We start from the raw sequence: 23,877 nt of genomic DNA on the forward strand, positions 1-23,877 counted from the left end.
GCAGAGCATCCTAAAATTAGCAGTACTGGCAATGAGATGCTTTCAGTGTATTAGGGGCTGGAAGCCTGCTAGAAATCAGTTGGGACCATTTTATAAGTGTCCCTGTTCTTTAGAGACTAGGGGAAAAAAGGTTATAATTTGTGTGAGTCCTTTAGAAAAATAGGCTTTTTCCCCCATGAGCTTGTCTTGCAGCATTTTAATAAAGACAGTTCTAAAACTTGTATAACTTTTTGAATTATAGGTTGGTGTATGCAATTTGTTGCTGTCTGCATGTCAGTCATGTACACATCACTCTAGCAGTGTCATAATTTTGCCCACAGCCACTTACTATCTGAGGTATCACTTAATATTTTTCTTCATTCTGTAGCACGATGTCTGTGTTACCACATTTTTAACACATATTAAATCAAATTCATACATACCACATTTTTCAAAAGGTTTTTGTTGTTTTTGTTTCATTTGCACCTACAAGCAAACTTTGGGGAACACTGATAAATTATTTCTTCGTCACTAGATTGTAAGTAGCAACAAATGATAATCTACTTAACCTTTATGTACACCATCATATGCGTTGTTCATGTTGGTTAACCTGGATTTATGTGCAAGATATATTTTCAAGAGTTTTTTAAAAAGGCATTTAACAATTACTGTAGGAGTTGAGGAAGGGATAATTACTTTTCACATAAGTTTCTTTAAAAATTAGGAAATCTATACTGAGTCTTAATAATAATTCCCACTACATGCTCTATTCTTTATCTGCAAGCAGGAGCTGTCCAGTAATTTGAAACATAGGAGTCAGTGAGATGTAGACTATTACATCATCAGCAACCCAACATTCTTTCCTTAAGGAGTTAGCCTTTGCCTGGGTTATTTAGACCTGGGGCTTTTTAGGGAGAGAGAGTGACATTATTTGTTCTACATCTGAAACGGTTTATGTCTGCCTGAAGCCAGCCTGGAGACATCCAAATAATTCCTTTTGTCTGTGAGTGAATTGGAAATAAATCTAGGTGATGAACCTGATCACTCTATCATCGCACAGCATATCTTCTCATTCTTATGAAAGTACCTTTATTATGTCATTTCTTATAGAATGAGAAAGGAAAATAGTCACCGTTGTTTCTTTCCTCCTGGGCACCATAAACATTTTTTTTCTATTATTGTAAGTTAAGAAAAATTACAGTACCAGAGAATATGACTTAACCTTTATCTCCTGTCCTATTCCCGACCAAGTGTCTACGTTTCCTTCCTTATTGAATTTATTGAACTTTCTTTTCCTGTGGCCATTTCCTTTATGGAATTTTTATGATTTTAGCACTTGTAGGATCCCATATATACCACTGTGTCCTAACACCAAATGCACTGATGGTACTTTTTGCAGTTATTAAATATTTTATTCCCTTTCTGAATACTTTGTATAGTATTTGTGTAGAATGGTATAGTGGAACGAGCCAGAGAAAACTCTAATCTGAATCCTGAATTTGACATTTGCTCTTAAAATATATATATATATATATCTTGAGTAAGTTTGTTAAGCTCTCCGAAGCATAGTCGGTTCATTTGTAAAATGAGATTGATAATAACAGTGTCGGGATAAATGTAAAGGTAGAAAATAATGTATTTAAGATGTTAGTAGGTACTTAATAAATAATAAATTTTATATGGCAGGCAGCTTGATGCAATGGGAAAAAATCGTGGTTTAGAAGCCATTAAATCATTTTAGGATATGATTATTAACTGTCCTTGTGCGTGTCACTGATCATTCCTGAGCCTTTGTCTTCATTCATAAAATGGGTTTTCCAACCTCTTTCTAAGATTAGAAATGAGAAATGTAAAGCTCTTAACCTTGCCAGTGTCAGGGATATAGCAAGTACTTGTTCTTGTAGTGTTTGTTGCTTAAATCTTTATTGAGCTACCTTTTTTAAAACATTTAAGTTATCCACAATCTTTTTTTTTTTTTTTTTTTTTTTTGCATTTTAGGTTTTGCATCTTGATTTTATTACCACTTATATACACACTTTTTGTGTTAAGGTTAGCCTTAGAACTAAAATACAAATTATAGACTTAGAACTAAAGTGTCACATATTTCCCTCTTAAGAATTGAATTACATATGCGTAGAAAGCATTTTTAAAGGTCAGTCATAGATTACCATTGCTCTTCCTTATTCTCTTAATTCAATAGATAAGCCCAAGGCAAAGTGAAATGAATGGGCTGGCTGATGTATCAGAAGCTAGAAAATAATTTTCTTTGAGTGAGAAACAGAGAGCATAATTCTCACCTGAGCTGGGGATTTGGAAAGTTTATGACTATTTTCTATTAGCCGGTGAAGGCAATGTGTTAAGGTCAGGTAATCCTGAGTTTAAACTGCAGTTCTACCATGTTACGTACTCATGATTTTGAGTGCATAATTTAGCCACTCTGCTTCTCAATTTTTTCCATCTGTAAAATCCAAATAGTGACATTCCTTGGTAAGCAATGAGATACATTTATAAAGCAACTAATATGGAGATTGCAAAACTGTTTCATCTTGCAAATGTACTTCGATCAATTGGTAATGGTTGAGTGGGCAATGTGTTAAGGTCACTTGGGAGGCTAAGTAAGAACAAATTCTACATGCCCAAATGTGTGGAGTAAGAGGAGTGGGTGAACATAAGTCAGACATTTGTCACCTGTAACTCGCTACTGTAATCCATAGTAAACACTCAATTATTATCATAGTCATCATGGTTATTATTAAGACACAATGAATGGTTACATGAATTTCTTCAAAGTTGCAATAAGTAGTACCTGAGTAGGCTAGTTATTTATCAGTTTTTATATACTTGCCAAGATGCATGATATATTACATTACTTATTTATGGCCTTTAAGATTTTCTTATCTCACAAGCTTTACAAATTAATAAGTTGCTTAGGAGTTCTTACTGAAGAAAATGGACCAGTCATTAATTATTGAGCAAATTAATAATATTTTATTTAAAATAGAATTTAATAATGACAGAATTCTGACTTGGAAAAAAAGCAAGTATACTTTCTGCAATAATTTTTAGATATTAACAAAATAATAAAGATTTCTATTTCAAAATTGCTCTGGAATTGGGGTTATCTTCATACTCTTTTTCTGTACAGAAGACCTACTGTTATTCTGAAAATCAGTTAAATTTTTATATGAAAAGTAGAAGCTATATTAAATGCAATGGTTGTACAACTTTTTTACGCTGGCCTGTAAGCACTTGAAGAGCCAAAGTGAATTTCAGGTTGATTTCGTATGGGACCTGTAATTTAGGCCCATATTCCTTCTGGCTTTATAATCAATTTAAGATATAAATATATGGATATGTTTTATCATTAATTGCTTTACATTTTTCAATATTTTAGGGTTTGTGTATCTTTTCTGTTACATACATTATATATAGTGTTGTTTTAATATAAAGCAATTCACTTTTCCTAAGAAAAATTATTATTTGCTTTATTTGGAAACATTTGTTAGTTCAATGTGGCAAAAAAAAAGTCCATCTGACAGTGTGTTAGTGTTTATAAAGATATGAAAATAGAAACAATAAAATTATTATAGAAATTTATGGAAATTTTTTAAAAATCAGTTTATAATCTATCATTTTAACAATTACAGCATTTTTGTGTATTTTATTCTAGTCTTTGATCTTTGCTTCAGTATTTCTTTTGTCTTTCCTTAGACATATAATTGCACCAACTTCTTAAGTGCAGATGTTTTAAACTTTGAGGGAAAAAAGACATTTTTCAGCTCTCATTTTTATGATAATATTGTTTAAGGATTGTTCATCGAACTAGAGAAACATCGATATGTGTGAGTGGGTAAAAATGTATATTTTTGTGCATACTGTGTATTATTTGTTACCAATATTTTTCACTATCCAGCAAAACTAAGGGCATTCAAAAGATCAAGAGACTCAAACCAATTCACTTTGTCAAACATATTTGTATTTATAATACCATGGTAATACAAGTTGAATATGATTAAAGCAAAGGGAATGAGTTCTTCCTTTGAAGCAAAAAATGTACATCCAATGTGGGTAATTCATTTACGAAAAGCCTCTGATTACGCCTCTAAAAGAAAAAGCTATCATGATTATGATTACTTATGCTTATATATAAAGGTCTGTCTGGAGAATAATGCAAGTTACCAGTTTACTGCTTGGTCTCAGAAACTGAGTAGTGTCTCTGCATTTGCAGTGCTTAGTAAAACTACAGTATTTAACTTAAATATATAAATTATCTTAAAATACAATTTTTTGCATCAGTTGAATATTTTGTTTACCATATAATCATATAAGGGAAAGGGGAATGATAATTCACAGGCAGCTGGTATACTTTTGGCTTTATTTCCAACCTTTTTATCCTGCTTGGCTGTTAGTAAAATTCTGTTTGGTAGATAAAATATATATTATTAGAGAGTAATGACTCATGGCCAAAATGCCTCACACTCATGTTATATGTAGTGCTGGCCATACTTGATCATTGTTGTCTGTTTATTGGATTTTCCAAATGAAACTGGTAAATTTTATTTACTGAATTAATTGTATTAATAATTTAATAATTTAATTAATTAAAATAATTTCGTTGTTTGAGAGTGTCTCATTCTTTCGCCCAGGCTTGAGTGCAGTAGTGCGATCAGGGCTCACCGTAGCCTTGATCTCCCCAGGCTCAGGTGATCCTCCTGCCTCAACCTCCTGAGTAGCTGAGACTACAGGCACATGACACCATGCCCACCTAATGTTTTCAGAGATGGAGTTTCACCATGTTGCCCAGGCTGGTCCCTAATTCCTAGACTCAAGCTATCTGCCTGCCTTGGCCTTCCAAAGTGCTGGGATTACAGGCGTGAGCCCCCTCGCCTGGCCTTAATTTACTTATTAACATATAAAATTCAAATAGTTTCTTTAAGGAAATTAGCAGCAGTGTTTAATCTAAATATATTTTTAACTCTTTCAATTACTCTTTCTCAAAAAGGTAAGTCTTTTGTGGATAGAATCTCACACTTTTTTCTTATAGTTCCTTTATAAGGCTCTCCACTTGGTTATTCTATAAATACTTGAATTTCTAAAGGAATAAATGAATGTGAATAAAAAAGAACAAAAGAATAAAGAACAAATATAGCTCTCAATCGCTCTCAAAAAGGAAAAGAAATGACAAAGGACATATGTCTGGGAATCAGATGTTCTATGTTAAAAATCAAAGCTTTACTACTTACTAAATTTTTTACTTGAGCCATTTTACTTCATTTTCCAAGCACATGATTTTTCATCTGCAAAATGGGAATCATGATGACTTCTTTGGGAATCAGATGAGAACATGAACGAAAATACTTCCCACAGCATCTGAAATTCCACACAATATGATGATGACGACGATGCTGTTGCAAATAATGTGGAAAGCTGTATCCTCCCTTTGATCTTCATGATTAATTCTCTTTCCAGGTGAAGCGTATATGCGTTTAAGCAAACTCCCCGAAGCAGAGCATTGGTATATGGAATCACTGAGATCCAAGACTGACCACATCCCTGCTCATCTCACCTATGGGAAGCTGCTAGCTCTAACAGTGAGTAACTGCCTTCCTTGGTCTTCAAAACTTGGTTTTCTCCACGCAGACTGCGATAGATGGGGTTTGAGGTACTGTTTTAGAGCCAGTTACCTCAGCTGTTAGAGATGTAATGATAGTGATACTAAGTTAGAACCCTGTACAGAAAATATAGAAAAATGTGTTCCTTTGCCTGTGAGGTTTGGTCTAGATAAGATGTGAGATGTCCATATCATCCCTGCATCAAAACATCTCCTGTATCCCATAAATATATACACCTACTATGCACCTATAGAAAAGTTTTAAAAGAATTAAAAACAAAACAAAACAAACAGAAAAGATGTGAGATGCCATGATCTTTGATGTAACTTAATGGAAAAAAATATAAATGGAGAATCCCAAATATGGAATTACTTAATGAATTTGTTATAATAATGATATTTGCATAAATATTATATTCTGCAAACCAGTGTTAGCCCCAAATTGGCTATACTTAGAACTAAATCTGATTATTGTAAATAGCCAACATTGTATAAAATTCTGCGTGCTGAAATTCCTTCTAATTGAAATCATTCTGTAAGAGAAGTAGGGCTATCCGATGGCCTCTTACTATGTGATAAGTGCCCTTGGAGGCCACCATTCCATGAAAGTGACATGAGTATGGAGCATAAAAAATTACTAGTATTGTACCACTATTACCTATAAAAATGGTAATTTCATATATTTCAAAGTAATAATAATGTCTTTATTTTACACAATAGTGATTAGTTTAAAAGTTTAAGTAAGTTTTCTGAGCTCAAATAGACAATAAGTGATAGAACTAGGCTACAGTCCTAGTCTGAATCAAATATCTGTATTATTTTAGTTATAGTACCTAATCTCTCTTCAATATCAATAAACATAAATGAATATTAGAAAAACATAGAGCAAGTGATCAGGAAGATGATTCCTAAGTGAATTCATTGAAAAGTATTTTTGTATTACTTCGAAAATAGTAACATTTTACTTTCCACAGAAGATGGTAGATAACGCTTAAAATGGTCAAGTATCCATTCTAAAATACCACTAAAATACTCTTCAAGAAATCATATAACACTTTAGGAGGTTAAGGCCGGCAGATTACCTGAGGTCAGGAGTTCAAGACCAGCCTGGCCAACACGGCGAAACTCTGTCTCTGCTACAAATACAAAAATTATCCAGGTGTGGTAATGCGTGCCTGCTATCCCAGCTACTCAGGAGGCTGAGGCAGGCAACTCGCTTGAACCCAGAAGGTCAAGGTTGCAGTGAGCCGAGATCATGCCACTACACTCCAGCCTGGGCAACAGAGTGAGACTACATCTCAAAAAAAAAAAAAAAAAAAATTAAAAAATCATATAGGTAGACTAAGTAACCAGAAAATATCCCACTGAAAATACTTAGCTCTGCTTAATAAAATATAACAGATATGTTTTTAACACTAAACTGAGCATGAGTAGTGAGAGAAGTTCCTAGGAGCTAGAAATGAAGTGGTAACTGAATACCAGTGCAGTGAACAGCAGGCTGGTCCTGTAGCTCATATGGGATTATTTACTGGTCGGTTGTGGAAACCAGTGAGAAGGTGGTTTTTGTTTGCTTGTTTTCATTATTTCTAGAATAGGAAACAACGCTTTGGGCTAATGGAAAAGCAGGAATTAAATGCCTAAATAAGGCAGGGAAATTCATACCTGCAGTTGAAAGGACAATGTAAGTTTGTCTACAAGTATAAGGCAGCGTGAATGTTTGCCTATCTCAGAATGGGATCTCTATGGAGAGTGAACAAAGTATCTGCCGGGAATTTGTTGCTCCTGTCCTTCCTTTACCAAGCTTTGGGTTTTGAATTTACCTACATGACCCTGGAATTCCCAAGCCAATAAATTAAATAAAATTTAGTCTACTAAAACCTTTTGCTGAAGAAGTTACTGGAGATGTTCTTCAAAAAACACAAATCTATAAGGAATGATGGAGTGAGGTACATAAAAAGTACTGGGCAAAGAAATTGGTGATCATATGGGCAAATCAGACTAAGCTTTTAATGAATAAAATATTAAGAGAATAGTATACAGGAACAATAGGATTGGGAAGAGAGATTTCAATAGATAAGAGATTACAGCTGATTTTTGCAACTCAGAAAGCAATTGGAAGTATTATAACTGACTTGCCTGAGAGAAGCAAATGAAAATCTAAATAAACTTTGGAATGGGATAACAATGAAAAGAAATCTGGCTTACGTCAAAGAAACCTGGAGAGGCTCAAGACATGGAGGCAGCTGACACAGAAAAGAGTGAGTTAAGGGACATAAAATGGGGTAGTAAATTGCAGCCAATGAATGGAGTAGTCAGGTCTCTCCCCTTTGTCCACAAATGCCAGCAACTAGGCACCTGCCTTCAAGGCAAGGGAAAGGGGCCTTTAAGAGGTAGAACAAGTAAATAAAGAGAAGTTCAGGATTCAAGAACAGCTTGCACAGTTGAAGGCAGAATGAGGAGGGGAGTGAAAAGAGGACTGACTGAGGGTCTTGCCATGGAGTGCTCAGATCCTTAATACCCCCGCCCTATCCCATGCAAAATACCAGCAACACAGGGTTTTCCCCCTTTCCTCCAGCCCACCCTTTTCGCTGACACCTTACCTCTCAAGAAATTGTTGAATTCAGATCTAGAGAAACTAAATCACAGTAGAGAAAAGGTTTTCAAAAACCTACATTTAGAGGTCCCCTGTAAACGACTGACTCCCAAACCAGACACAACACAGTGAATCTATTCCATCTAGAATGCATATCTATGCCTTAGGAACTCGATTCAGCTTTTTATTAATTAACTCATTCTTAAACATCAACGGGCAACCAAGAATCATCAATCATATCAGGAAAGACACAAATTAAAAAGATTGGAACTAAAACAAATTATTAGGAGAAGGAAATCTACGGAAACGGAAGAAATCTTTAAAAAATAATGATCCGTAGAGATAGAAACTTATAGCATTTTATGAAGCAGGATGCCATGAAAAAAAGAAACCAAGAAAAGCAAGAAAGGACTTATAGAATTTAAAGATATGATAGCAACATGATTTTCCTTTGGAGGACAGGAGAATGAAGGTAATGAAATCTTCCTATATGTGAACAAAAAATCAGGACATAAAAGAATGTAAAAGAGGAAATTATGAAAGAAATCAATATGTGGTCCAAATGACAGAAAAAGAAGAAAGGAAGGGAAAGAACAATAACTAAGAATTGAAGATTACAGTCACTATTTCTGCTATTTACATATACTTCTAGTTTAATCACCTGAGAAAAGTTGTTTTACCCTATGAAAACCTTTTCCCATTTCTGTACCGATGATTCTGTGTGATGTGTGGTGATTCATACAACTCCACATAAGTGTTAAATTAATATACCTAAACTAAATTGATAAATGACCACTCTTCAAAAAAAATCTAAAAGTTTCAGATGTCTGATTCATTGCCCACCCGCCTCTAGCCCACCAAAAAAAAAAAAAAAAAAAAAAAAAAAGTTAGAAAAGAAAAAAAATAAATAAACTTAAATTTCCGTGATTCTGTATATGCTTAGACCATGGTACTAGATATAGAAACCATGTGACCTTTCTAAAAAAAATTCTCAAGCCTGAATACTTAGGCTTCCTGTACCAAAAATATGATTTTAAAGGCTGTTTTATTCTTTTCAGGAGGCTTTTTTTTTTTTTTTTTTAAGATTTAGAAGTTTTAATTTACTGAACCATATGGAAGGAAAGGAAAGACTCCTATACTACAATCCAAATTTTTAATCCCCCCCACCAAGACTTTTATAGTTTCCGACTTGCTGATTAGATGAAATACAAACCCTATTATGGAATGGCTTAAATTCACAGTGCCAAAACCCCACGACCATCTTTAACAGCTTCTTTCTAAATTATGACATTTGGCAAATTTCTGATCCCTATGGATAGCTTTTGTCTAATTTGGGGTTTCTTGGCCTGGTAACAGCCCACTGGCTTAACATCGAATTTGGAAAGGTAGAAAATACCACACATTTTGACTTCTGAATGCTTTAAATATATTGTAAAATGGAATTGGCTGCTAGTCTCAAGAGAAGAGGAATAGAAATTGAGTGGTGTTTTCACTCTTTCATCAAAACTGACCGACGGCAAAATATGTAGAAATGAAATGCAACTATATTAGGCTTAGACTGTAGAGTAGGCTTTTATATAAGAGTTATAAGATATGTTAGAAAAAATTGATTATTAGTACTTTTATTATAGTCAGTGGAATGATTCACTCAGTACTTTTAAAAAGGTTTTTCTTTAAGAATTTGTGTAATATTTACAGACTTTAGAAAAGTTCAAACGGATTTAAGGTTTCCCAGAATGCTTTGGCACATTCTATAGATCAAATCCTCTTTTATTTCTCTGCCAAAAATGTCCTTTTCCTCTCTTTTCCTGTTCAAATTTTATTTCTTCTGTGAAGTCTTGCCTTTCTTAAGCAGTTATTTTGTTTTGTTTTGTTTTTTCCTCTATACTTCATTAGTACCAGTCTCAGTATCTTCATAATAGGGCACTTCCAAATAGAATGACACATAGGTATGTGTCTGTCTTTTGACACTAGATATGGGGCAGGGAGTCAGTCTTTACTTTTATTTCTTCAGTATCTGGCATTTCAATGTATTAGTTACTATCCCTGTACCCATGTGCCTTTTCCTTTATAAGTCATTTAAGGGCTGGGGACATGGCTTTTAATGTTTTTGTTCTCCCCCTCCCGCCGATACTCACTCCCTCATTAATCCCTTCATTTGGTCAACACATGTATTGATACTTATTCCTTCAAGCTAGGCATTGCTTTAATCCTCAGTGATCTGTGCTGGAAAAAAAAAAAAATGAATGAGGGTAGCATGATTATAGAGTAATCTTCCAAAAATCCTAGATGGGGAGGTGGGCACAAGAGAGATGTGCATCTCTTCAGTGCCTGTGCTTGACATGTGTTATTTAAGAGAAACTTGATAACAATGCTTAGGGAGTATTATCCTGTTTTTATTTATGAAGAATCTGAGCTTCAAAGGTTTGAGGAACATCCCCAGAAGTCATTTCACTACTAAATAGTAGAACTGAATAGAACTTCAAGGTTTTCTGAACTGAGTGTCATTAATTTTCTCTCCACATTAAATAATTTTAAGTGTGGAGTTTTTTTCCCATTTGGTATCTGTGATTAAACTGATTGGAGATTGGAAAAGTAACTTGACTACTTAGTTACTTAGTGAGTTACAACTTAACTTAGTTACTCAGTAACTACTTATTCCCCATCCTCTTTTTAGAACTTATTTTTAGAAACTACCTTTGGATACTAGTTGAATTTGAGTGGTTAAACAGAATTTTATTATTAAGCATGATAGGTCATGAACATAAGACTTCAGTTTTAGGCTACTGACACTTTTAGATCCTACATTATACTTCTAATACAAACATTTCAGGGTATCCTGGAGAACAGTTTTGTATTAGAGCCATTGTAGCCTCCATGTTTAAATATAGTTGGGCTCCAGTGACATCTCTTTAAAATATATGGAAATTTCATACCAATGTCATGTCCAATTAAAATACTAAACACAAGATGAGTTTGAATTGCTCTGCTTAAAATTGTGATTTATTCCTTGTTTGAACTTTGTTACCTAGGGCAAATGCCATGAATTTAAAATTGGGCATGCGTTAAGAGAGAAAAGAAGGAATAGCATTTCCATTAATATGGTATTTCAAATGGTTTTATAGTTGTTTCTAAGGTTGTGTGGGTTCTATAGTTGTGCGCACATGCTTACTTTGATTTTTTGTCTTCCTTTCTTTTTGTCCTTTTTATTTAAGCCAAATATTTTTCAGTTTTGTGAGCCAATAAAATTAATGTTGACTTAAATTGTAGTAAAAGTTACTTGGCTGTTAGCTTATTTTCCAGATTCAGGTTAGTAGGAGAGAAGGAAGGATACTGGAGACTCTGACAGTAATTCTTGATACAGAAAACCTTTATTTTGGCTACGGCATGAGAGCACTGAGCCAGACTTCTGTGTCTAGCCAAAGTTAATTAGGCTACATAAAACTCCAGTTGTGGAAGTACTGGAGGTTCCACAGAAAAGCCCCATGCCCCAGGCTAAAATGGTGTCAGTGTAGTTTATCTGGAAATGTAATACAGTGTGTTTCCATGGACCTTTTGCTATTATTGTTTGGAGCTAAGACTTCTTTTCATTCATTTGACCCTCTCCAGAGAAGAGTTACTTCCATTTTGGGAGCTGACCAATATTTGGGTTGGTTTTGTTTGTTTGTTTGTTTATTATAATTACTGCACAGACATGTTTTGATTGGAGCTAGTTGAGAACAAACGGTAATTTTTCCTGTTAATCTGATTGAATAATTATTATGGATATATAAAAGTCAAGTTGCTAAATTTATTCTATGAAAAAGGGAAGGCATAATGTCACATATATCATGCTACTGAAATATTGGGTGAAAATATAGAAGGAAGTTTAATCACTATAATATATTCATCTAAGCCTTTATATGAAGTTGCTGTACCTAAACTTTATGATTTATCAGTTTGGGGCTAATAGAGTTATTGTATTGTTTTTACTCTGAAGCATAATGAATCTGATAGTTCATTTTTAAGGATCTTCCTTCTACTCCAAATATGCATCTGTTTTCTAGTATCAGTCTTATGATTATTCTACTTGCCGTCACTAAGTGACGCAGGAATCTCCAAATTGTATCAGGCTTTTATTCTACTTTTGTATGTCACTTAGTAGAAATCATCATTAGAGCTATTTCTTTTGCCTGATAGTCTCAGGAGCAATACAAATTAAAATACTCAAATTCTTTGGCATTAAAGGCCACATGAGACAATTTCAGCTATATCTACATGTATGTGCTGCTTTGCTGGAAAAGTTAGCTTTATTTATTTATTTATTTATTTATTTATTTATTTATTTATTTTTGAGATCAGAGTCTCACTCTGTCGCCCAGGCTGGAGTGCAGTGGCGTGATCTCGGCTTACTGCAACCTCTGCCTCCCCTCAAGCCATTCTTCCGCCTCAGCCTCCCGAGTACCTGGGACTACAGGTGTGTGCCACCACGCCTGGCTGCTTTTTGTATTTTTAGTGGAGACAGGGTTTCACCATATTGGCCAGGCTGGTCTTGAACTCCTGACCTCGTGATCCGCCCGCCTCGGCCTCCCAAAGTGCTGGGGTTATAGGCGTGAGCCACCGCGCTGGGCCAGCTTTTTGTTTATTTATTTAGAAATAAATAAGATTTATTGACCCTTGAACAACACAAGTTTGAACTGTGCAAGTCTACTTTTACACAGTTTTCTTTTCAATAAATACGTTGGAAAATTTTTTGGAGATTTGCAACAATTTAAAAAAACATGCAGACAAACTTCATAGCCTAGATATATTGAATAACTTTTTATAAAGTTAGATGTGTCATAAATACATAAAATATATGGAAATACTAGTCCATCATTTACTACCATAAGATATACACAAGTCTATTATACAAAGTTAAAATTTATCAAAATTTATGCACACAAACACAGGCTATTAGTAGTTAAGTTTTGGAGGAGTCAAAAGTTATATGTACATTTTCACCGGCATGAGGGTTGGTCCCTCTAACCCTCACATTGTTCAAGGGTCAATTGTGTATTGCTTTTAAGTTAACTTACATTTTGTCACAGTCAATGACTCTCTGAGGCTGGCGTGCGGGTAGTAAAGGAATTTACCAAGACATTAATGAGTTTAGAAAGACAGGTTTATTTAGAGAAATGGGGGAGATACATTGCAAGGGAGCAATGGGCAAGACAGCGGAGGAAAGGCTGTCTGCTGTTTGCAAAGAGGCAGGGGCTGGAGGGGAGTTTTATAAGGTTGTGCTGCTTTAGGCTGAATGCTTGCAGGCAGGATGCTTGGGTCCAGGGGGTGCTGTGAGCAGGGTGCTTCTAACAGGTTGCTTGGGTGCTAATCAGCCATTTGGGGTTGACCTCATTTCTCATCACATTTGCCCTCTACCCCTGTTTCTGTTCCTGCTAGCTAAGCCCACTTGTAATTTTTTAAATAACTCCCCAGGGGTCCACACAGTTTAAAAATTTTTTTAATTTTATTTTTTATATTTTTTTGGGACAGGGTCTCGCTCTATCGCCCCAGGCTGGAGTGCAGTGGCACGATCTTGGCTCACTGGAACCTCCACCTGTTGGGTTCGAGCAATTCTCATGCTTCATCCTCTGAAGTAGCTGGGACTACAGGTGTCCACTACCATGCCCGGCTAATTTTAATAGAGCCGTGGTTCCGCTATGTTGGCCAGGCTGGACTCAAGTCATCTGCCCACCTCGGCCTCCCAAAGTGCTAGGATTACAACACGCGTGAGCCACCGTGCCCGTCTCACACATTTTGTTGTTGTTATTTAACTTGTCTATTTGGTTTCTGTATTTGATCTATCATCGTCATTTAATGCAATTTAAATAGCCAGCTGGCTCAAGCCCTCATAATCCCTAGTACTCTGATATCCCATGTTACTGGAGGCATATAGATGGAGAAGTGGCATGCTTCTTAAATATAGCTTGGCTTTCTTACCAAAAAAAAAAAAAAAAAAAAGCAGTCCTTTATAAAAACTTGTATTGGATACACATTTTTGTTGAGCCTGAACTCTATCTCTTCTGTCTAATAAGCAGTGGTGATGCAAAGACTAACAGCATTCCCTTGGCCTCCATGTATTTTATTTCGGTGAAATTCACAATAAAAGTCAGTCTACCATACTAGTGACTGGTGGAAATCGTTTTTGTTTCAGAAAGCACAATTATGTAGGTACATTCAGTGTATTACCTTACCCTTTAATTTTTATTATAAGCACATGATCCCATACCACTTGGAAGATTCCAGCCCCCGCCCCCCATTTTACAGCTTTCATTTGTTAAATAAGCCCCATGGATACTCTATGATACTTGACTTCATAGCTTCCAGCTTGTTATTCTTTCTGCTGCATCATGTTGACTCTCCTATCACATAATAAAGCATAAAACCAGTTTAACATGAGTTAAACTTTTTAATTTATGCTTTATGTTTTCCTTGCTTGATAATTTTTCTCTAATATATCAAGTAGAACATTTGAGTATCACTCCTTGTTAAAACAGCATCTGGTCTAAGCCTATGTTTACTCTTAGGAGTGATGGTATAGACAATATGCATTTTTAGGAACAAACATATTTCTTCTCAAGTAGTTGGGCCAATGCTTTTACAAAAGGAAATTGTATTTTTTCCTTATGGCATTTGGATACACACACACACACACACACACACACTCACATGCACGTAAACGATGCCACATCTGTTCTGAGATGTGAAAGTCTTCATTTTTGCAGACTCATAAATAGGTTCAAAACCTTCCTGGCCATGAACATGTTCACAAGTTCATAAGGTTTTTGTGATTTCCCCTTATGTTTACCTTATGTATTATATCTGAGGCCCATGAGGCTCAGCAACCTAAAACATGAAGCCTGCAGAGCTATATAGTGTATCCTTAGTTTTTAGTAAAATTATACTTGCTTCAAACACAGTTAATTCTGGGGTCAGCTTCACATTTTCCCCAAGTTCTGAGCTTCTTATTCATTTTATCTATCCCTTGATACATTGAATAAATCCTCATCTGTTGTTTTCTTCACATTATGAATAATTAAATATTATGTATAAGGTGGATTGTTTTGTGAAGTGGCTCCCTCCTGTTTTCTGAAAGCAGTACTATTTAAATTGCTTTGCTTTGTTTGTTTTTGTTTGTTTTTGAGACAGGGTCTTGCTCTGTCACTGGAGCTGGAGTGTAGTGGTCCACACCTCCTTGGCTCAAGCCATCCTCCTTTCTTGAATCCCCCAAGGCACTGGTATTACAGTTGTGAGCCACCACATTGGCCCTTTAAAATTGCTCTTTAGCTTTTTGGCTATTATGCTAAAATATACATATGTGGTACCTCATGCACATAAATGCCTGACTTCAAAATGCGTAAAAACATTTTCAAAAGAAACCTTCATTCAGTTTTTAGATTTTTCTTCTAATACAGTTCTGAAAAGAAAATGTATTTTCTGTGTATATTTTTAAATGAAAAGAATTTTAACATTGCTACTGCTAAAAAGGATTTAAGTATTTGTATATGTGACAGAAAATAGTGATAGTGGAGTTTACAGCTGAATTTTTAATTTAAATGTGATGTATATAGTTTTCCTCAAATGTGAAGTTTTGAAGGAGCCATTATGATACTCCACACTGAAAGGGGTGAGGGTGAAGGGCATGGGAGACCTGATTGAATTGGCTTGACCTTTATCTGGTAAACATTTAACCGGTGGAATGTTGGATTGGAGCCAGAGCACCTGAGCATTTACCTGCCTAGTAATTGATTTCTTCTCACAGTGGAAGGCATAATTCTTTTAAAAGGCTTAAAATTGCAGGACTCTCATTTCTACAACATAATTGAGGCTCTTTGTCAAAAGTGACAGGATGAGGTACATTCTTGAGCATATACTGTAATTCAGTCTGCATGGTAATAACAATACTTGTGGTAGAGGACCTCAATATGCAGAATGACTCGTGTAAGTAGGACTCTGGTCAGTTTGACATTAGGTGTATGGCATAGAGTTTACATTGGGCACTGACTATGTATAAAGCCATATATAATGATGTCATATAATGGAGAAGTAAGTAGTGTGGTTTTTAGATGTAACATCACCAAGAAATTTTTGTCTCTGAAAAATGAAACCTGAAGATATCATCTATTTTATAGGTTTTTCTATTTCTTATCTTTTGAGATGAAATAACAATAGCGAGAAGAGGAATAGACTTTCTGTCTGCTTGAATCAGAAATTTACTCACTTAAAGCAGAAAATTACTTCATCAGAAGCCTATGACCTTATGTTGTAAAATTTCCTTGTATACCTCAAAGAGGTTACATCAGCAGAAGTAAAGGATTAAGTTGAAATCCATTGCTTTGGCTCGAGATGTTTTCCTGAGGGTGTCTGTCTTCCCCTTTTCTACCTAGGGTACACATTTGCCAAAGTAGTAATCATGTCCTCCACTCTGTCTCTGCTCATATGGACGAGGACTCTTCCATCCTGACTCCCTCACCATCATATATATATATATATATGTATATATATATGTGTGTGTGTGTGTGTGTGTGTGTGTGTGTGTGTGTGTTTGTATCTATATATATGTATATATATATTTATATATAGTTATATATGTCTGTATTGATATAGGCATATATAACTATTTATGCCTTTATACATTTGCCTTGACTCTGTGTGTGTGTGTGTGTGTGTATATATATATAGAGAGAGAACTATAATATTTTTATGTATAGTTATATATGTCTATATTTATGTAGGCATATATAACTGCGTTTATGCCTTTATACATTAGCTTTGACTGTAAACATTAGCAAAGCTGACTCAACAAGTAATGCTACACAGCAAGGATTGCTGTTAAGTAAGAATAAAAAGAAGAATTTCAAATATGCTGAAATTTGAGAATGCCAAGAAGATTTTACTACTGCCATTATTGCTTTGATAGGAATTATCAAAGCAGTATTCCTAAAATGTACAAAATCCATTTCCAAAATGTATTCCACATAACTATAATAATTCCAGATGTCCTTTGAAAAAAAATCCAGTAGTCAAATTAGTGTGAGGAAAGATACATACCATATTTCATTCTTAAAATATGTATATATTGTATCCATTAAAGGCTCTGAAAGTCTTCTTGGTAATTAAAACCCTGTTTAGCTTATTCATCATATGAAACAGGTTTTTTTCAAGTTGAATCCGTTTATCCCAAGATAACAGTATTCTGCCAAATGTACTTTGGAGAATTTTATAAGATACCAAACTGAAAGGGAACAGGCATGCAGAATACAAAAGTTTTAGAAATAAACATAGGTGAAAGAAACTACTATTTACCTGGTAAACTGGTAGACCTTGAGTTGGTGACAGAATACCTGAGCTGTTGTTTACTCAGTAATTTATTACTGTCAAGTGTGTAGTCAGTGTTTAGCATTGGAAAATGTACTAAAAATGAGTGCGATTCATTGCTCTTCTCTATGATTGGTATCATGGGTGGACAGAGATAATAGGAGAGTTCCAGGAAATCAGGATGGAGATGCCAGTGAAGTCAACATTTTGAAAGAGAAAGATTTATTATTAACATCGAGGCTAGAGCTATACTGAAAATAGCCATTTGTCTAGATGAATCCAAAAGAAAAGAGTTGAACTACCAGTTGATAATGGCAAAATACATTTAAGGATGTATATGCAATTTTCAGAATACTAGTTAAAAAAACAAAGCAAAACAAAAAAAACTTTGTTTTCATGCTTACAAAACTTCAGCCATAAGTTCGAAAGAGGAAATTGACTTTATTAATTTGTGACCTTAAGCCAATTGTGATTATTTTCCATTTCTCAAATAGAAACAGCATTTGGTGATTGCAGTATTTAAAATCTTTTCCTCACATATCTCTGGCAAATGTTGTTACTTATATCCTATACAGAATAATACATCAGAGGAAGCAGTTATGTCTTTGAGATTTTTCCTTTAACTGGAATGCTCTCACCCTCCACATTTAGCAGTTTGAGTCATAATCGTTTTTTAAGTTTTATCTTATGAATTTATTTGTGTTGCAAACTATTCCAACATGAAAAAAAAATTATGAGGCACCTATGTATTTTTAACTCATATAAAACAAAGGCTATAATTTTATGGCATTTGTGTTAAATTTTTAATGCAATTCATTTTTAATAAAGTCTTTATTTTAGAATAGTTTGATTACAGAATTGAAGTTAGTAGAGAGAGTTCTCAGATACCCCCACTCAGTTTCCCCTATTATTAATATAATACATTAGTATGATACAGTTGTCACAATTAATGAGCCAACATAAATATATTGTTATTAACTAAAGTCCATATTTTATCTGGATTTCTTCAGTTTTTTCCTTGATGTCCTTCTTTTGTTCCAGGATCTCATTTAGGAAACCACATTACAGTTAGTAGTCACGTCTCCTTAGGCTCCTCTTGCTGTGACAGTTTCTCAGATTTCATTTTATTTTGATGACCTTGACAATTTTGAGGAGTAAAGGTCATATATTTTGTAGAATGTTCTTCAGTTGGTATTTGGCTGATGTTTTGTCATGATAAGACTTGGATTATGGGGTTTGGGAGGAAAACTACCAGAGGTAAATTGTCATCCTCATCATATTGACGATATCTATTAGCAGTGCGACTTATCACTGTTTATGCTAACGTTGTTAATCTGGCTTGAGGTAGTTTTTATCGTATTTCCCCATTATAAAGACACTCAGTGTATTAGTCTGTCTTCATGCTGCTGATAAAGACATTCCCAAGACTGGACAATTTACAAAAGAAAGAGGTTTAATGGACTTACGGTTCCACATGGCTGGGGAGGCCACAAAATCATGGCAGAAGGCAAAAAGAAGCAAGTCACATCTTACATGGATGTCAGCAGGCAACGAGAGAGAGAGAGAGAGAGAGAGAGAGAGAACTTGTGCAGGGAAACTCCCATTTTTAAAACCATCGTATCTCATGAAACTCACCCACCATCAGGAGAACAGCATGGGAAAGACCCACCAACATGATTCAGTTTTCTCTCACCAGGTCCCTTCCACAATATGTGGGAATTATGGCAGCTACAATATGACATTTGGGTGGGGATGCAGAGCCAAATCATATCATTCTGCCCCTGGCCCCTCCCAAATCTCATGTCTTCACATTTCAAAGCCAATCATACCTTCCCAACAGACTCCCAAAGTCTTAACTCATTTCAGCATTAACTTAAAAGCTCCCAGTCCAAAGTCTCATCTGAGACAAGGCAAGTCCCTTCCACCTATGAGCCTTTAAAATCAAAAGCAAGTTAGTTACTTCCTAGATAAAATGATGATACAGGCATTAGGTAAATACAGCCATTCCAAATGGGAAAAATTGTCCAAAACAAAGTGGCTACAGGCCCCACACAAGTCCAAATTCCAGTGGGGTGGTCAATTTTTTTTTTTTCTTTGAGACAGAGTCTCACTCTATCGCCTAGGCTGGAGTGCAGTGGTGCGCGCTCGGCTCACTGCAACCTCCACCTCCCCAATTCAAGCAATTCTTCTGCCTCAGCCTCCCAAGTAGCTTGGACTACAGGCATATGCCACTATGCCCAGCAAATTTTTTGTATTTTTAGTGGACATGGGGTTTCACAGTGTTAGCCAGGATGGTCTCGACCTTGTAGAACCTGATGACTGTGTCTTGGGGGTGTTTGTTTTTTATATTATCTTGCAGGAATTCTCTTTCTCAAATTTGCATGTTGGCCTCTCTAGTAAGATTGGGAAAAATTTTGTGAACTATTATATATCCTCAAATATGTTTTCCAAGTTGCTTGACTTCTCTCTCAGGAATGCCAGTGAATTGTAGGTTTGAACTCTTCACATAATCCCATGTTTCTTGGAGATTTAGTCATTTTTCTTATTGTTTATTCTCTTTTTTGTCTTGCTATGTTAATTCAAATGACTAGTCTTTGAGCTCTGAGATTCTTTGCTCAGCTTGTTCTGTTGTGTTGTTAAGCTGTTGTGTTGTTAATGCTTCCAACCGTATCATGATATTCCTTGTGAATTTTTCACTTCCAGAACGTTTCCTGTTTTTTTGGTTTAGTTCTTTCTTAAAATGACTATTGCATCTTTCAATTCTTGGATCGTTTTACTGGATTCCCTGGATTCTTTGGATTGTGTTGTGACTTTCTTCTAGATCTCATTGAGTTTCCTTGCCATCCAAATTTCTGAATTGTACATCTGTCATTTCAGCCATGTCAATCTGGTTAAGAAGCATTTCTGGGAAGCTAATGAGATCATTTAGAGGTAAGGAGACACTTAGACTTTTTGAATTGCCAGAGTTCTTATGCTGATTCTTTCTCATATGAGAGGGCTGGTGTTCCTTTATCTGTTTTAGAATTTGCTATCATTTGGATGGGATTTTTTATTTTTATATTCTTTATTTACCTTAAAGGTTTGACTGTGAGATATATATCTGTTCATTTGGCTTCAATTCTGGGTCCTAAAAGAAGTCCATGGCTTTGCACGGGATCTTTATTTGTGGAAAGATTCCTGCATTTTGTTTCACAGGTGTGTATACTGGCCAAATTTTTTTTTTGAGTGGGGGTAGGGCAGTGTAATTCAAGTTCCAATCCAGTAGATGGTGCTTAAGACTCATGGCTGGCAGGTGGGAAGCAGGGAGTGGTGGCTCAGGCCTGTAATTCCAGCAATTTGGGAGGCCAAGGCAGGCAGATCACTTTAGGAAGCCCAGGAGGGCGGATCACTTGAGGTCAGGAGTTTGTGACCAGCCTGGCCAACATGGTGAAACACTGCCTCTACTAAAAATATAAAAATTAGCCTAGTATGGTAGTGTACGCCTGTAATCCCAGCTACTCCAGAGGCTGTGGCAGGAGAATCGCTTGAACCCAGGAGGTGGAGGTTGCAGCGAGCCGAGATCATGCCAGTACACTCCAGCCTGGGCAATAGAGCTAGACTCGTCTTTAAAAAAAAAAAAAAAAAAAAAAGAGCGAGAGAGAAAAGAAAAAAGAGCCTGGGATGCAGAGAATGCAATGAGCCGAGATTGCACCACTGCACTCCAGCCTGGGAAACACAAGGAGACTCTGGTCTCCAAAAAAAAAAAAAAAAAAAAAAAAGAGTAATGGCTGGCAGATTGGCTCTTAGCCTAGCACCTCTTTTGAATTTAACCTAGCACCTCTTTTGTAATTCAGCACCTTTGCAGCAGTGCTCTGTAGTGGGGGAGATGGGAGAGAAGAGATGACCCCCTTACCATATACGTTCTTGGACCTTAGGGGAGCCTTCTGCAATCACTGGTGCCGCGCCCTTGAACCCCTGCCTCACTTCCCCTTGCTCTGAGAGTGAGGGCTCTTCCCCTGCTCCAACCACAAATCTCAGCTCTGCTTTCTGGAGCTGTCTGCTCTGACCCTGGGCACTTGGGACCCACTGCACCAGCAGCCTTATCCTCTGACCCTTTGAGATCAAGCCCAGCTGTGCTTGGTGGGGGCAGGGGGATTTGGCAGGGAATTGCCCCAGGGTGGGGTTGTTCCCAGGCCACTAGCAAAGCACTCAAAGCAGTATGCCTGCTCCTGTGCAAGCAGCCAGGCAGGGAACCCCAAGAGGGGTCAGTGCACAGGCAGATATGCAGATCTGACCCACCTTGATAACTCAGGAAAGACAGCCTGTTCTCTCCCAGTCCAGTCAGCAAAGTCAAGAGCCATGCAGAGGAACATGGAGAAGCCTTGGATATGGATGCCTATTACCGTATTTTATTGCATCTGTGCCTATGCAAAATCCCCTGGGCTTTACACATGCTGAAGCTCGGTCTATGTCTACTCTCTGGGCAGTCCCCCCTACCAACTTAACTGTCTGTACGGGTGGTGGCATCTCGTGCAGCCAGGATCCCAGAAGTCCATGGTAAGAGTGGGTTTCTCCACAGGTTCTTCACTTACCACTTCCTTAGGAGCCATTCAGGGACAAGGAGTCCTTCCTATAGGTCAGCTATCCCATACAGTGCTCCCAGTTTCATCTCTCTTTAGCCTTGGGGCCTACATTGCCTCTCTGTCAACTCTCAGTGTTTTCTTCCAAAAGATCTGTTTTGAAGTATGTTGATTTACTCCATAGTTTGGTCTCACTCGCTGGGAGAGGCTCTTCCTGGGTGTGCCTAGTTGACGCTCTTTTCCCACCTTTTCTTAGGATACTTTTTATTTCTTTGCTATCATTTGTAGTGTTTCCTCTTTCATTTCTGATTTTTGTTATTCAAATCTTCTTTCTTTTTTCTTAGTCTGGCTAAAAAGTTGCTGACTTTACCTTTAAAAAACTGAACTCTTCATTGTGGCAGACAGTGTGGCGATTCCTCAAGGATCTAGAGCTAGAAATACCATTTGACCCAGCAATCCCATTACTAGGTCCATTACTGGGTATATACCGAAAGGATTATAAATCATGCTACTATGAAGACACATGCAAACGTATGTTTATTGTGGCACTATTCACAATAGCAAAGACTTGGAACCAACCCAAATGTCCATCAATGATAGACTGGATGAAGAAAATATGTCACATATACACCATGGAATACTATGCAACCATAAAAAGGATGAGTTCATGTCCTTTGCAAGGATATGGATAAAGCTGGAAACCATCATTCTAAGCAAACTGTCACAAGGACAGAAAATCAAATACCGCATGTTCTCACTCATAGGTGGGAATTGAACAACGAGAACACATGGACACAGGGCAGGGAACATCACACATCAGGGCCTGGCGGGGGTTGGGGGGCTGGGGGAAGGATAGCATTAAGAGAAATACCTAATGTAAATGACGAGCTGATGGGTGCCGCAAACCACCATGGCACATGTATACCTGTGTAACAAACCTGCACGTTGTGCCCATGTAGCCTAGAACTTAAAGTATAATAGAAAAAAGAAAAGAAGAAAATTTAGAATTGAAAAAAAAAAATTTGAACTCTCAGTGTTGTTGCCATTTTTCTATTGTTTTTCTATTCTCTATTTCATTTATTTCTGTTCTAATCTTTATCGTTTCCTTCCTTCTGCTGACTTTGGACTTAGTTTTTTCTTTTTTGTCTAGTTCCTTGAGGTATAGGCTGTTGATTTGAGCTATTTGTTCTTCTGTAATGTACACACTTACCACTTAAACTTCAGTCTTAAGACTGCTTTTGCTGCATTGTATTTCATTATTCTTATATTTTAATTGAGCATTTAATATGATTTTATTTCCTCTCCTAGTGTATCAATTATATTTCTTTAAAAATTTTCATGGTGGTTGCCCTGGAATTTGTGATGTACACTTTAAGTATACCTTTAAGTGACATTCAACTGCTGGATGTGCATACAATTACCTTATGGAGTATTCACAGTTCTTCCCTCCTGTCCCTTGTGACATCTCTGTTACTCATTCTACTTACCTACATGCTATAATCATCTAATAACTTATTACTATTATTACTTTGAACTGTTCTTTAGATAAGCTAAGAAAAAGACAAATATTTTACTTACCTTCATTTATCCTTTCTATAACCCTCTTCATTTTTTAATATAGATCCAAGTCTCTGATATCATGTTCCTTCTACCTGAAGAAAATCTTTTAAGATTTCTTAAGGGAAAGTCTTATAATAAATTCCGTCAGGTTTTGTATCTAGAAAGTTTATAGTTCTGCTTCATTTTTAAAGGATAGTTTCACTGGATATAAAATTCTAGATTTGTGGGGTTGTTTTTCA

The 23,877-nt window shown here is 36.2% G+C and overlaps 1 protein-coding gene across 2 annotated transcripts in view; it reads left to right on the plus strand.

Annotated features, from left to right (window-relative positions):
• TMTC2 (transmembrane and tetratricopeptide repeat containing 2) overlaps window positions 1-23,877 on the plus strand; it is a 442,328-nt gene that overhangs the window by 292,097 nt on the left and 126,354 nt on the right. For both annotated transcript variants that reach the window (XM_025403370.1, XM_025403371.1), the window contains one exon: window positions 5,449-5,570. In XM_025403370.1, the coding sequence (XP_025259155.1) occupies window positions 5,449-5,570 (122 nt within the window). The remainder of the gene's footprint in view (window positions 1-5,448; window positions 5,571-23,877) is intronic.

Source organism: Theropithecus gelada, chromosome 11 (genome assembly GCF_003255815.1).
Source record: "Theropithecus gelada isolate Dixy chromosome 11, Tgel_1.0, whole genome shotgun sequence".
NCBI lineage: Eukaryota > Metazoa > Chordata > Mammalia > Primates > Cercopithecidae > Theropithecus > Theropithecus gelada.